We start from the raw sequence: 15,399 nt of genomic DNA, 5'->3' as shown, positions 1-15,399 counted from the left end.
AAAATCATTAATACTGCAGAAAAAAAAATGAGCATACAAAATTCACTATATTGAAGCAAGTGTATGTTTTTATTTAGATGTTGCATATATGTTTAGATTGCATGGAAGTAATGCAGGTTTCTATGGATTTTAAGTTTGGCAAACTCTTAGGTATTTTAAGAATTAAAACAGTTAAAAGTGATTGATTCCGACACAGAAGTTAAAAAAAACAAAGGCGCAGAACCTCCAGCAAGGTCTTGCATGTTTATGTTTTGTTAAATCTATATTTTTTCATGAAATTGAGGTTCAGAGTAACTTCTCCCATATATATTTATTTTCCTTTTATTCTGTATGGATTGTTTGACAACATGCAGCAGGTCACATTGACCCATGAACATTTTTTGTATCCCACAAAACAAAAGTTAAACATAAAACAGAAAACAAATGCAGGAAGGGGGTTAAACATTTGTCGTGACCAAATTATAAATGAATGATCCAGTGACTGTAAAGAAGATTCATCCAGGTCCAGAATTCCATTTCAATCCAAGGAAAGCATATTTATGTCTTTCACAACAGGTTCCAATGCTATCTATTGACGTTTGACAGATACAGTACGTGTAACTTGATATTTTCCATACTAAGTTAAAATTTCTGACAATTGTGGAATCACTTCTGAATTCTGTACTGTACAACTCTGGTAACGATAAATGTTTTTGCTATAATACAACTCATAATGTTATAAAAGCTCTCATATGACTACATATTGTTGGCAAATGTAAACACAGAGTGTACATTTTTGCCCCAAAATAGAGAAAAGTTACATCGCATCATTGTTTCCTGTGTGATGAATAGTTTTATTTTCAACAGTTAACAAGCCAAGTTGCTTAGAAAGACAGACAGTAGAACATGATCAATTCTCATATTAGGAAGGATTATTCCAGTTATTCATGACTTCACATACAACTATCGTTCCCATTCAAACAAATTGTACAGCTTTGGCAATGAACGCCATTTTTAACAGTTAAAAGACTGCCCCACACCCAGTTTTGGACACATACGGAGTAGAAGAAAAAAGGCAGATGCAAATGCTGTCGTTTTTCTTCTCAACTTTTGTCAGATAGAGATACAGTCGAGGGGCCCATGCAAGTATGACGTCACTGAAACAAAAGTGATTGACACGAGGTACTAAAAACAAATAAGTATACAGTCCATGCAACTCTTCCACTGGCTGATCATTTGTTTGTGACAAACATTTTGTGTAGTGTCACTTTTACTTTTACCTCTGTGCTGGACACCAAAGACAAGGCTGCTGCTGTTCTGTTGAGGAGATAACTGTCTCTAAAAGCCAATCTTGCCACGGGTCATGGAATAGCCCAATTTAGCCTCGTTGTTGATGAAGGACATTATGCCCAGGTAGGTTTCGATGAGAAGGGGTCTCTCTAGGATCAGGACTCCGTTGGCCCGACCAGGGATGGGGTTCTCCTTGTGGGCTTTCTTCACCGCCTGTATCAGCTGGGTCCGAAAGTTTTCCAACTGTACAAGTACATATTACATAAGGGGTAAAGTAAATATAGACAGGCATATTATTGCCACATTTTGCCTGCATTGCTGAGTGCTGGGATTAGGGAGTAGGCCAATCACCTGCTCCTTGTGAAAAACCTAAAGACGACAGGTGTCCCTTATAGCAGTGAGAGCTCAAGCTGATCACAGCAGAAAATTGGTCAACTTTCAAAAGAGAACGTCCAAACAACATCCAAATTCAGGGTCACGAATGGTTAGCTGTCAAACTTTAAAGGGGAAATCCAGTGCTTGCATGAACAGTGTATCCAAAAGATCATGTAATATGTACTGTATTTTGACAGTGATGTTAAATCCCCTCTCATTTAATAGTGGTTTGAGAAGATTTTTAATCGACAATTACAAATTTTCAGGGGCGCTGCCATTTGTGCGAGTCACATGATCTACGTGGGCGTATGTGACGTGTATCCTGCCGTTCCAAACACTGCATTACATGGGAAACCATTATGCCCAGCGCTGATTACTCGGATTTATCCTCATCTGATGAAGAAATAGCAATATTGGTTGATCGGGAAGATGGAGGAATACTTCCATACAGATTTTAACCTGTGGCTGTAATTAATGTTGAATATTCTGATGGTTCTTCAGGCGGAATGACACGGAGTTTGACTACTCAGAGGCCTACGTGCGACATAAGGGGAATGACGTGGAGTCTGACGAGCTAGCTCTGGTGGCAGGCCGCGAGCCGACCTTTCAGGCAGCAGAGGCCTTTAGCCTAGCTTCGGTGTCCGAGGCTAACGAAGCGGGCGGCGGCGGGCCACGAGCTGGGCTTCCAGGTGGCAGAGGCCGTTAGCCCCGTACGGCAAAGCTATGCTAAAAGCCTCCGCCACCACCGAAGCTTGGCTAAAGGGCACTGCCGCCTGAAAGCTCGGCTCGCGGCCCGCCGCCGGAGCTCACTCGTCAGACTCCGCGTCATTCCCGTCTGAAGAACCATCTGTGGCTCCCGGCCAGGAGCTCCCGGGGGCCTTTGTTTACGCACTTATGTCCCGGGGAGGCCTCCGAGTAGTCAGACTCCGCATCATTCCACCCGAAGAACCATCCGAATATTCAACATTAATTACAGCCACAGGTTCAAATCTGTATGGAAGTATTCCTCCATCTTCCCGATCAACCAATACTGCTATTTCTTCATCAGATGAGGATAAATCCGAGGAATCAGCACTTGGCATAATGGTGTCCCATGTAATCCAGCGTTTGGAACGGCACGGTACACGTCACATACGCCCATGTACATCATGGGACTTGCGAAAATGGCAGTGCCCCAGAAAATTCATAATTGTCGACAAAAATCTTCTCAAAACACTATTAAATGAGAAAGGATTTAGCATCACATTGTCAAAATAGGGTACATATTACATGACCTATTGGTTACACTGTTCATGCAAAGCACTGGATTTCTCCTTTAAGATACCACTCAATCTCACGACCAGGGTGGGACTCCTGAATGCATATTAAACCTTTTCCAAAGTTATTACCTGGCAGAGGGAGGCCACCTTCTCGTCTGCGTGAGCCATGGGGTGCTCTGTGAAGGTGGCATAGGGCATGTCTGTGGACCACGGGTTCCAGCGGTTCAAGAAGGAGGCCCGGGGACGCTTGTCCCACTGGACACGTACGCCGACACCCTCTCTCCTATAAGAACAGACAGGAGCATCTGAGAAGTAGCGCAAAGATGTTACATTGTAATTAGGGTCACCTATATCTCTTTATATATACACTCAAAAATCCCCTCACCTGCCTTGATTGAGATATGAATTTTAATGACACCCCATTCTTAATTCTAAGGGTTTCATATGATATCGGTCCACTCTTTGCTATTTTAACATCTTAAACATTTTTGGAAAGACTTTCCACCAGTTTTAGGAGTGTGTTTGTGGCAATTTATGACAATTTTTTTCAGAAAGGCCCAGCTCTAACTCATCCAAAAGTGTTCTAATGTACAAAATAGTAGCTCCTGAGCTCCTGAAAGGAACTCTGCCGGGTTCAGCATACCAAGAGGTTTTGGACAGACAAACAGTTTGAGGATTATCCTTCTGTTCCAGCATATGTGTGTGCACCAGTGCACAAAGCAAGATCCATAAAGAGAGAATTCGGTATGGATGAACATTGTCCCGCCCTTAACCCGATTGAACACAGCCCATTTTTTTTCCAATAATCTATCCATTTTCTGCACCGCTTATGCTCACTAGGGTCACAAGCAAGCTGGAGCCTATCCGGGCTATCTTTGTGTGAGAGGCAGGGTACATCGTGAATTGGTTGCCACGCAAATGCAGGTCACAAATAACCATTTGCACTCACATTCACACCTATGGGCAAGTTGGAGTCTTCAATCAAGCTATCACGCATGTTCTTTGGATATGGGAGGAAACCAGATTGCCCAGACAAAACCTACACAGGCAGGGGAAGAACATGCTAACTCTACATAGGCGAGGCCGGGATGTGAACCGTGCTTCTCAGAACTTTTATTTACTTACTCGTTATGAATGTACTCGTTATGAAACAAGTTTGTTTGTTTACACTTGATTTTACAATACAGTCTTCATTGAAAGTGCATGTTTTAAATTTTTTATGGGGGATGGTATTTCGAAAGGAAAACTTCATACATGAAAAAACTGTGTACATGAAAAAGCTTGATATCAGAACGGAACTTCGAAGTCAAGGTACAACTCTGTTGCTTAAAAACTTCAATTGGCTAAATATTCCGCGGCAATTGTGGCAATACAACTCATATTAGAAGGATTCCAAAGTTTAAATGTACGTACTTGTTCAGGGATTTGGGCGGAAACTCAAACTCGCCCACTGAGATGGTGTCGGCGGCATTGAGCGAGATTCTGACGACCTGCTGACACAGCAAGTTGATGAAGTCGTACTTGCACACCAGCAAGGACCTGCACATGCGAATTAAATAAACTTTTGTTACATATTATATGGAAGACTATGTAAATACTGTAGTGTCTGGAATACATGCCCACCCAACAACTGTGAAATAATAATTTTCAAAAGTAAATATTTAGTTATTGGTCCATTTCTGAAAAATGAGTCTGAGTGCAACCCATTCTGCACTTCTGTCCAAATTGTACGAAACACAATAATCACATCTTCACTGAGTTTCTCATCCAATGACTTGGCCATTAGTTTGACCAAAGTTATTGAGCAAAAGAGCCTCTTTCGCGCTCTCGGCTTTTGTCAAAGAGCAAAAGGTAAAAGGCTGTTGTGTAGCTGTAAGGTGAGCTGCAACATTGCTGTTGCTAGTTAACATTGCAACTAGCGTTAGCTGCAGATCATGTTATAAAAATGCCCACCGAGGGCTCGAGATTGCAATCCTTTTTTCAGTGTGCGCCAGTAAAAATTTCATCTGATCGCACTTAGGCAATTAACAATCACTGTCACACGAGGAGTTTGCCCAATCCAAAACAAAGTAACAACAACAACAAACAACCAAAGGGACTGGGAGTATTTGTGTTTTTGTGATGAGTCACACTGCCACTTCAAAACTTAATTGCAAGTCAGTGATTGGTGATTGGCAACATGGTGAATGACTGGTGAGCATATCCGCCACAGAGTTTGGAGGATCTGGGTTCAAATCCGGCATTGCCTGTGTGGAGTTTGCATGTCCTCCCCGTGGCTGCGTGGGTTTTTTCCAGGTAATCTGGTTTCCTCCCAAATCCCAAAAACGTGCATTGAATACTCTAAAGTCAGTGTGAATGTGACTGTGAATGTTTTTTTTTGTTTATAGAGCTCGTGCACGTGACGTCACCATTTTCACAGCGCCATATTGCCGGTCAAACAGAGCTGCTCGACATTGTGGGAGACATTGAACAGGAGGAGGATATTTACAATACCCGAGACCTGTTGTGCTAATGGTTGTTAGAACAGACGAGACGGATCTTGAAAGAGATCATTCTATGGAATACCAGCTGAAAAGACTAGAAAATATTGATGGATTTCGGGAACTAACATGATGGATAGTGCCCAACCAAAATACGCACACGCCTGTGTAGCGATCGCTTCATTTCAGGTAGGAATTATTCTTCTCAATCTCAAATCACCAAGAAGTATTTATAACGGCAAATTGCCTTATTTGAGAACAATGAGGATTAAAAAAAAACTGTCTGTCGCAGAGGTTTACAGAAGGTTAAGTGTGGCCCAACGATTCCGCGTTCACAAGCAGTCAACCAGTCATATTTTTTTTCCAATTATAGTTAATGACTTGTGAGTTTGTGTAAAACCATGGGTCATTTATTTAAATAATGGTATTTGTATTGAGTACTATCTGAAGAGGGGGGAAAAAAAAAAAAAAAAAAAAAAAAAAAAAAAAAATCGATGGATTCCGGCAAAGTTTCACGTGTGGCCGAACGCTTCCGTGTTCACGAGCAGTCAACCCGTCACTATGTGGGATTTATTCCTGATTGAGAACAGATCCAGCCACAAAGTATTCGTATGCGTCCATACTTTTCTACGCTTTCAAACTCTTCCGTGTAAATCTCGATGACTTACACACCAGATACATGTGTAGATCCAGTTGTCCAAGACAAGCGGAAGCGAATTAAGAGTCCAATTTCTTATCGGCGAAAACATCGACTTCGGCATTAAATACGAGTCCTCTATGCTAATTTTATCAAAATTTTCCACGTACTTTCGTTAATTTTCACCTTCTACATGTCTAACGGTATCGGACAAGACTCCGGGCATCGTGTGATAAGACATTCTCGTGTCATCTCCAACCGACATAGCATTGAACAATGCTTTGGGAGACCGGCAATATGGCGAGGTAAACAAAAGTCACGTGATTTTATGAAGTGGGTGCACGACCTCTATATGTGCCCTGCTATTGGCTGCCAACCAATTCAGGGTGTACACCACCTCTCACCCATAGTAAGCTGGGATAGGCCCCAGCATATTCTGCAACCCTAGTGAGGATAAGCAGCATAGAAAAATGATAGATGGAGGATTGGTGATGAAATATTGCCTCAACCACTGATAATCCAACAGAATGGTTATTGCTTTAAGTGAGATAATAGCATTAGCTTCTTAAAATGACATGGCTGCAGGTGTGTGTGTGCGTGTGTGTGTATGTGTGTGTGTGCGCATGTGTCGGTGCGTGTAGGTGAGTGGATGGAGAGGGGAGGGTGTTTGACAATATGCCCACGTGCCACAATATCTTCCATTGTCTTTAAAATCAGGGCACTCACTTGTTTTCCACATTCCGGGTTCTGCTTATGCTAACAGAAGCAGGCAGCCGAGAAGTGAGTGAGGCAGAAGAACAGTTGGCCAAATGTCGGCAGGAACAAGCTACAAAAAAACAGCCCAGTGGTTGTCAATCCAACCAAAGCTGGGCTCACTCTCGGAACGGAAGTATGTGGGGCGGGATGAGGAGTGGTTCACTGTTTGGGACAGATTCAGCCTTAAAACAAACTCATTTCATCGCAGCATGAAATCCATCCGTCCATTCATTTCCTGTATCGCTTATCCTCATTAGGGTCATGGGCGTGCTGGAGCCTACCCCAGCTATTAGAGCAAGAAATATGGCGTAAAAATATGTACAATTCTTTGGGGCATTTCGAGGAAATCGTGTAACATGGGAGAATAAAAAAAAAATGCATGTAAGTTGTGTTTTAAGAGATGTAAAAACTGAGCGACGCGCATGCTTTTAGACGTACCTGTCTGTAACGAGGACAAGTCTCTCCTTTTCATTATTCCAGTGGTCAACCCTGCATGCATGATTGGCACCTTAGTTTGACATGATAATGCAACATCTGTTATGCTAACAACTCAATCCCTGGTCCCTACTTCTTATGGTCAACAAATGATAACGCAAAGCGCAAATGTATATGCATTATTATTCTTGTATTCCCTGTGAAACTTATCAGAGAAGATTGTTGTTAATATTGTAGTAATTGTTGTGCATTGTTTAAATAAATACTTTGACTACCCATCTGACTTGGGTTTTTAAACTGAAGGGCCACAGTCCTGGTGCAGAAAATTGTTGGATACATTACTACTATCCTGACTACTACCGAGATTCCCTGGAGCAAAGCGTCTGGCCTCCCACCCTCTTGCACAAGGTGTACAAATACTGAGTGGAATTTCCGCTTGAGGAATTTTAATCAGTAAAATAAATTGAAAAAAAATTGACACATCAGCATTTCAAAAGAAGGACAGATACAGCCTGCCATGAGATACTTAGTATTCTTCAATCTGTAATCAAAATATTGGAAATTGATAGCTTGTTTAGTTGAACACAAAGCTATTATTCTGTCGGAGAAATGAGAAGTGGACACAGAGCTGAACCGGACTTTCTTCCATTTAGTGGAAAAGCATTTACTAGTTTAGGCTGTTAGATGAACAAAGACACACCATTTGGACTTGATAAAAACTTTTTGGACCACCAAATTTGGGCAATTTCTCGCTCACGATACAGTTTTGGGGAATTACTTATTTAGTGGAGTGAAGGTGTACCTAATGAAGTGGCTGAAGCGTGTCAACCTGATTTCCCCATTCGTCAGTAATTGCTTTCATTGATATTTTATCTGTAAATATTTGACATTTCAGCTCCCTTAGCATGTAAGAAAGGCCAGAGAGGAGGTACTCATGATGAATATTTGGGTTACGTTCACAATAAGAATTAAACTTACTGAGCCAGAAGCCAGACACTAAGAACTTCTCCATCTTCAGAGGGAAGGGCCACAGTCCGGATGTCGCTGACCGCCTGCTCGATGGTACCTGGCTGACATCAGCATGGAATATGTTGTGAGTCAGGCTCATCACGGTAATTATCATCATCATCATCACTACCACCTTGCCCACACTCTTTCTCCTTCCCACCACCACCCCGTGTAATTCTGCACCATTTTTATAATTTTGAAGGGCTGCCGGCAAGGAAAAAAGATTATTCAGATAAGGTCATTATTCTGTAATTATTTTCTACTACAAAGCACAAAACACATCCCATGATTTCTGCTACATAACTTTCGGTGCATCACCGTAAATATTGCCGTTTGAGATGAAATATGAATCAACAAACACTGCAAAAAATAATAATAAAATAAAAAAATAAATAAATACAGAAAGAGTCTACACTAGCTTGGGTGAACATGACTGCTGAAGACAAAAAGCTATGCAGTACAGCTTAAAGACCAATAATTATGTTTAATGTGGAGTCATTTATTTTACTGCACTGTTACTTCACATCACTGACAATGATACAATGATAATTATCAAGACTATTGTTTTTTTTTTTTGTGGTTTTTTTTTTTTTTTTTTGCATGTTATCGTCGGAGTCAAAGGACAACTAGAGACCATCCCATCTTGGGCGAGAGTTCACATTGGCCAGAAAATTATACATAGACAACCATTTAGTCTTCAACAGACCTAACGTTTGGGTTTTTTGTTGTTGTTTTTTAAAAAGGCGCGTGTGAACGAGCCAAAGAGCGTGGATTCGCACCCCCACTGTGTATAGCATGCGCATTTTATAGATAGGACTTCATCATCGACTTAACGAATCCAAGTGTAAAGGACATGGATGTGATACCCGGAAGACAAAGTAGTCCTTGACTTTGGCTTGCATGGTGGGGTTGTGCACGTGAAAGGGCGTCAGCGTTTGCAGCGGCCCGCAGCAGGCTGCAGCGGTGGCTCCGCGTCCCAGGCTACGCCCGGCCTCCGTCGGCGTGAAGGCGACCTCCACTCCTTCCTCGATTCCGGCCGGGTGGAGCACCGCGGCTCCGGGGCTCTCGGGCTCCACCGTGTCGTTCAGCTGAAGCATGGTGGGCTAGGAGGTCCTCGACGGACGGCGCAAGTGGGGGACGCTATTTCGTGGAAGGACCCTGCCCCATTGCGCAGTCAAAGATAATATTTTGATAAATGTGGACTCTGTGGAAGCGCTGTGCTGGCTTCACTTCCGCCTTTGCCCTCTACGGCAGTCCTCTTACGCCCTCTTACGACAGTCGCCTGTTTTTGACAGCGCCGCTATTTTTTACTTTTTTGTTTTTTTTTGTCGCCACAGGGAAACAGAGGCCATTCGATTCCGAATTTAACAGGCCAACAGCTGAAGAACGGGAATCACACACGCCCTACTTAAATACAAATACAAAAAGTAGAAGTACTGATTGGCAAAAAGTACACGGTTTGTGATAATGAACTACGAATGTTAAACATTGAAAAGGATTTTTTTTTTTTTTTTAACTGTCCGTTATTGTTAACGCTGTCTTCGTTCTATCACTTATTCATAATTTTGCTCCTAAAGTACGAGAAACCATTTAGCTCATTCAATGAAACCTAGTGGAGCAAGAGCCTTTTAATCTTTCTGTAGATTAAAGGGGATAATACAATGTTTTGATGGGGGGTGGGGGTAGGGGCGTGTAAAAAAAAAAAAAGCACAAATAATTCTTCTGGCCGCCTACAATAATCAATGCTAACTAATGCAGACGAATACCAATAGCCTGCTGCTGCTCCAGTTTTTTTTTAGTTAAAAATCACCAATTTCTCCATCAATCAAAGTACTGATCTGTTTTTCAGGTCTACCACAGGACGGACGGACGGACAGACAGACGGACAGACAGACAGACAGATAGATAGATAGATAGATAGATACTGCATGCATTCCATCCATCCATTTTCTTATCCTCACAAGGGTCGCAGGGAGTGCTGGCATGTTTTAGGGATGTGGGAGGAAACCGATTCCAAATCCGAAAACCCAAGGAGGACATGTAAACTCCACACAGACGGGGCTGGGATAGATAAGATAAGCAGCTCAGATAATGGTTTCAGATGTGTCAAAATTGAAGCTGCAAGAGTCAAAATAGGCAAACCTGAAAAATCTGTACGTGTTTTCAGCAATGAAGTGGATATATCGGGTATTTTAATTTCCAATATTAAAAATCGTTCCAAGATATGATGGGAAGCAAGTGAAATAGAAATCCTATAGCATACCTGGGAAAAAAAGAATTGGTGAGAATTCAATTTAAAAAGCACACAGGTTTTATTGCATATCAATTTCATGTATAAATTCTTCATAGCATTGGAAAGATTACATTTGGTATACATTGCTATTCTACAGAATTAACATCAGTCATGTCTTTCAAAGAAATTTCTCTAAAGAACATTTTCGATGATCACAAGCATCAAAAGAACTGCAATTTCAGAATTGTTCAATATTTTTCTACAATCCTTTATTGTTTTGTTTTATTTTTCATTAAGTATTCTCCCACAAATCGTCCTTTATATCTGTAAGAGCCACCTTCTTTAAAGAGTAAGGCAGTCAAGAACTTGAAGTCAAACCTGCTAACCTACCCACATTTACAATAAGTGCATCTACGGATTTCATTTTTTTTTCTTTTTTTTCTTTTTTTTTATTTGATACACAACTCACAAATGGACGCAATTATGAACGCTAAACACGTCATGCACAATATCTTTTTTTGTTGTTGTTGTAGTTGCTTTTCAATAAACATAACATAGGCGATATACAACTCAGATCCAAACAAAACAAGCACCATCCATTTAAACCCATATTTTTCCATTATTTTTTTTCTTCCTTCCGACAAATGCACCAATGTTTTTCCATCTTTGAAATACTATAGAGTTCGTAAGAAACAATATCTTTTTTTATTTTTTTTATTATTGTTTTTTTTTTTTTGTCTCCTGTAACAGTGAGGGGAAAAACAGCAACCATGTTTTAATATCTTGACAACCATCAGCCAGAATATTTTCTGAAGTGGGCACAATGGAATGCTTCAATGCCTTCAACGCCTTTACACAGCACATTCTAATTACAGTAGTCCATGACATGACGTGAATCACTACATCGAGACGAGCCACATCTTTACATTAACGAAGAGATCGATCAAACAAGAGAGAGATTTGTGTCTTTAGCAAAATGAGATGACGCAGCAGTCCTCGTGTAGCCAAAGCAAAGTACAGTGTTCCTTCCGTCTTGTCGTCGAGTTGTAAGTTGTCGAGACCTAAGCCTGATCAAAGTATGGCTTGGACCCGTGTGGTTTCATTAAGTGCTCACTTGAAAAATACAGCATCAGGCCGAGTTTTCAGTACACAGGGAGGATGACGGGTGACCCCTCCCGAGACGTCTATCTACAGCTTAAAAGAGCCAGCCAAAAGAAATATTGCCCTCCTGCTACTTTGTAGACTAAACGGAATGAGTTTGATGCCCCCAGAAGGAAAGTCTGGTCACCATTGATTCCATCACAATTTGTCTGGATAAAGGACCAACCATCAGAATTTTAATGCCCTTTGTAGCAGAAAATGTACTTTACAGGAGTCTTTTGGTTTCATCAGACCCAAATTTGGCTGTACAAATGGTTCAGGCCTTTTGGGCAATATGGTGGAATCCTGCCAGATTGTACTGTGTAATTATTATAATAATGTCTTTTTGTGACAATGTGATATTTGTGGTGAAGCACCCCCCACCCCCAATAATACTTATACTGGGTAAAATGGGACAGATGCAAGTGGGAAACTAAACACGACAGTATATTACAGTGCCACTAAAACTACAACTATCTTCCACTATAAATAAAACCAACAGTTCATGGATTGTTTCCATTATGGCACACCAAAACTGGAGATTCTCAATCTCTTACCGGTGTTTATTCCTTCAGCAACAAAAGGAAAAAGGAAGAGAAAGGACTTTTCCTTTATCCTCACATCCGCCACCTCATACAAAATGAGTGAACAAGCAAAAAAAAAAAAAAAAAATAAATACATACACACACACATCTGAAATCTAACATATTGGAGCAAATGGAAATGAAATGATTGTCAGAGAACAAAATTTTCTACGGGTTATTTGGCACGTGTCACCCTCACTATGAACATCTACGTTATTTTGTACACCATGTGACATTATCATACAATTTTGGTCCTTCTCTAAAATAATTATATTAATAATTTAGCACGGTGGTGCCTTCAACAAAACAATACTGCGATAGCTAACAGGAAAGTAAGCAAATGATATTTAAGAGTGACATGAAATGATACATTTCCATTTGTGATTTTGAACAACTGCCAGCAGAATCAAGCTGGGGAAAAAACACTAAAATCACAATTTAGTATGCACTTCAGAACATCAGTTTGTGTGTATTAATTGTTCATTTCCACACTCACATCTTGTGTGGCGCCGCCGTTGATTCTGCAGTCGGTGACACGTTTCATCTCAGTGTCACTTAGTGAGAAAGACCACCCCCTTGTGGACACTTGGACGTAACGCAGCAGTGCTTTCTTTTTTTTTTTTAATTTTTATTTTTTTTAATTCTTCCAGACATCACGCACAGCGCCTTCAGTGACATACAAGTCATTTAATAGTCTACAGAGTGTCACGTCAGCTCTCTGCTGCGGCCAGGCGAGAACGAGTGCACTTGGGGGACGATCGGCAAAGTTTCAATGCTGTCGAGAAGCGTTCATCATGTATGTCGTTTCACATCAACAGGAGCTTAGCAGTGCTTTCTTATAGAGTGATTCCCACTCCCTTTCTCTGTCCCCTACTGTCTGTATCTCACACACACTCACGCTGAATGCATGTGACACTGAATTCGCCGTTCTTCATGCCAACTTGTGTCTCGATGCAAATAACTGCTCCTCCCTCGCCCTACTACACTAACCTCCTGTCCCCCCCCCCCCCCTCTTGTCTAGATGTGGTTGAGCGAGTGAAAGCTGCTCGTCTCAGACGGTCCGCCTCCCATGCCCATCCAAGCGTCCAGAGAGTTCTGGGAGGACGTGTGCAAAGGGTTGTTGTCGGAGAGAGACAGCATCATTGCATACGCCTGCAAGAGAGCACAAGAATATTGCAAGAGATCATTTATGCCTCAACAACGCTTTCCTATTTGATTGTTTTCTATTTCTTACATCGTGGAACCATGGTTTACGAGTTTAGTTTGTGCGTCTCCAAGCTTGTGATTCAATTTACTTGAGTAGGAGATTCATTTTCCGCATTGAAATTTATCAAATGCCATGTATCCATTCCAGCTTCCCTAACAAAAAAAAGCCGAACAAAAATGCTTTTTTTTGAGGAAAACAGCACTCTAAAGGAGAGTACATTATAAAAGATATAATAATTATGCTATTCGCGAGCTTGTCTATGGCAGTTTGCATTGTGTGTTAGTTTGAAACTACCTGAAGAAAAAGTTGGATTGTTTTATGTTTAGTTTGACAGTAAACCCCAACTGGGTGTGGCATTAAACAGCTTGAACCTTCAAAGAAGATACAAAGACAAAGCTTTGGTTTTATAAAATCTAATAATTGTACATTAGGACAATCCAAAAATCTCTGTAGTGTTGTGCGTGTGCTTTTAAACGACGTGGCCATCAGAAAAATGGTTAGTCTCTTTGTGGGTGTCTGGACGTGACTTTGGGCTACACCACTGCAGCTGATTGTGATTGTTCTCATTTTGTATATGTGCAGATTTTGTTCAATTAAGTGAACTGCTTAAAATGAATTGGTGAGCGTGGGTCTCATTTCCTTCTTCCTACACTCAAGAAGCATCAGAATCAGAATCAAACTCAGAATCAGACCATTTCAAACGTGTATTAGAGCTGGCTTAAATGGAAAAAGATGACATGCTGTGGCGGCCCCTAATCAGGACAAGCCAAAAGGAAAAGAAAAAAAGAACATTAGAGTTGGCCCACCAGTATTCACAATAAATGCTTTGCTAATGTGTTGGCGTGAGACGGTCTGAGTGCTCCCATTGCTGAAAAGTCTCCTTGTGTTTAACGCGCATGCGCGTACGTTTTGTAAACTTCCGGCCAGTCTGAAAAATCCCCATCCATGCTTCAAAAGGTGCGATTCTACAACTTGTCGCCGAGTGTTCATGTTCGCTATGGACGTCTCAGAAAGACGAACACAGCGAAAGTACATATATGTGAATATCTTTTTTTTTTTTTTTTTACCAACTTTTGTTTTAAGGCCAGGTTATGGTTAGGATATAGCGTATGTTAGCTCTCTCTATGTAAAAAAAAAAAAAAGGGGGAACTATGAGACCGGGGGATTTCCCACTAAGTGTCTGCTACATACCCAGAGTTCCCCTGTAAGTATTGCATGGGCATTCATCACAAGGAGACTTTTCATCATGGGGGAGTGCTGAGACCGCCACACTGACAAGCGCCTCCTTCTTTTTGTGTTGCAGACATTTGCAACGACTGTATACTACCAGGGCGGCATGGTGGATCAGCTAGAAAGCGTTGGGCTCACAGTTCTGAGATCCCGGGTTTGATCTCGGACCCACCTGTGTGGAGTTTGCATGTTCTCCTTGTGTCTGCGTGGCCTTTCTCTGGGCACTCTGGTTTCCTCCCACATCCCAAAATCATGCATTAATTGGACACTCGACATTGCAACTGGCAACCAGTTCAGGATGTACCCTGCCACCTGTCTGTTGACAGCTGGGATAGGCTCCAGCACTCCCGTGACCCTCGTGAGGATATGCGGCTAAGAAAACGGATTTATGTATACTACCAGTCTCCTCGGGCAAATTTATGCCACCTCTTGCCAAAAATGGCCAAACGAAAAATGGAAAATGGAAGAGGTCAAGACAGGTGGAAGACAGTTCACAAGAGGTTTTAGATTTCATATCTCCAGATTATATCTATTTCAATAAGAAAGACATGTCACTAACGGTTTCTGGTTTCACCCAGTCACATACCTGAGTTTTAGCCTGCCTGTATAACGTCTCTTTCAAGGTCTCCGACTCTAGAGATGTGTTAAATATGTCTTTAACGTCAAAATGTTGCTCATCACGGGCTGCTTTTTGTAAGCCATCCAAGCCCTTGGGAAAGCTGGAGAGACCTTCAAGATCCAGGAGGGAGCCATCCTCCTCTAAACACCTGCACACCAGGGGGTGGG

The 15,399-nt window shown here is 41.6% G+C and overlaps 2 protein-coding genes across 14 annotated transcripts in view; both read right to left on the bottom strand.

Annotated features, from left to right (window-relative positions):
- Positions 1 to 67: 67 nt before the first annotated feature.
- On the bottom strand, positions 68 to 9,513 carry tprg1l (tumor protein p63 regulated 1-like). Of its 2 annotated transcripts, XM_061835160.1 has the most exons (6): positions 9,086 to 9,511; positions 8,190 to 8,281; positions 7,215 to 7,265; positions 4,317 to 4,442; positions 3,033 to 3,186; positions 70 to 1,512 (listed from the first exon to the last, which is right to left on the bottom strand). In XM_061835160.1, exons 1-6 carry the CDS (start codon positions 9,314 to 9,316, stop codon positions 1,318 to 1,320), a joined length of 849 nt encoding a protein of 282 aa, XP_061691144.1. In that variant the 5' UTR covers positions 9,317 to 9,511; the 3' UTR covers positions 70 to 1,317. The 2 variants fall into 2 exon arrangements, with proteins under 2 accessions (XP_061691147.1, XP_061691144.1); XM_061835163.1 differs by lacking the exon at positions 7,215 to 7,265 and having other exon boundaries at positions 68 to 1,512; positions 9,086 to 9,513.
- Positions 9,514 to 10,704: 1,191 nt separating this feature from the next.
- Positions 10,705 to 15,399, bottom strand: part of prdm16 (PR domain containing 16) — a 207,128-nt gene continuing 202,433 nt past the window's right edge. For 11 of the 12 annotated variants that reach the window (XM_061834976.1, XM_061835001.1, XM_061834984.1 and 8 more), the window contains one exon: positions 10,705 to 15,380. In XM_061834976.1, coding sequence (XP_061690960.1) covers positions 15,143 to 15,380 — 238 coding nt within the window. In that variant the 3' untranslated portion in view covers positions 10,705 to 15,142. The remainder of the gene's footprint in view (positions 15,381 to 15,399) is intronic. The other variant, XM_061835042.1, reaches the window with a different exon arrangement.

Source organism: Syngnathoides biaculeatus, chromosome 2 (genome assembly GCF_019802595.1).
Source record: "Syngnathoides biaculeatus isolate LvHL_M chromosome 2, ASM1980259v1, whole genome shotgun sequence".
NCBI lineage: Eukaryota > Metazoa > Chordata > Actinopteri > Syngnathiformes > Syngnathidae > Syngnathoides > Syngnathoides biaculeatus.
Note: the sequence above shows the minus strand (reverse complement) of the source record. Positions and strands in the feature narration are given on the sequence as shown.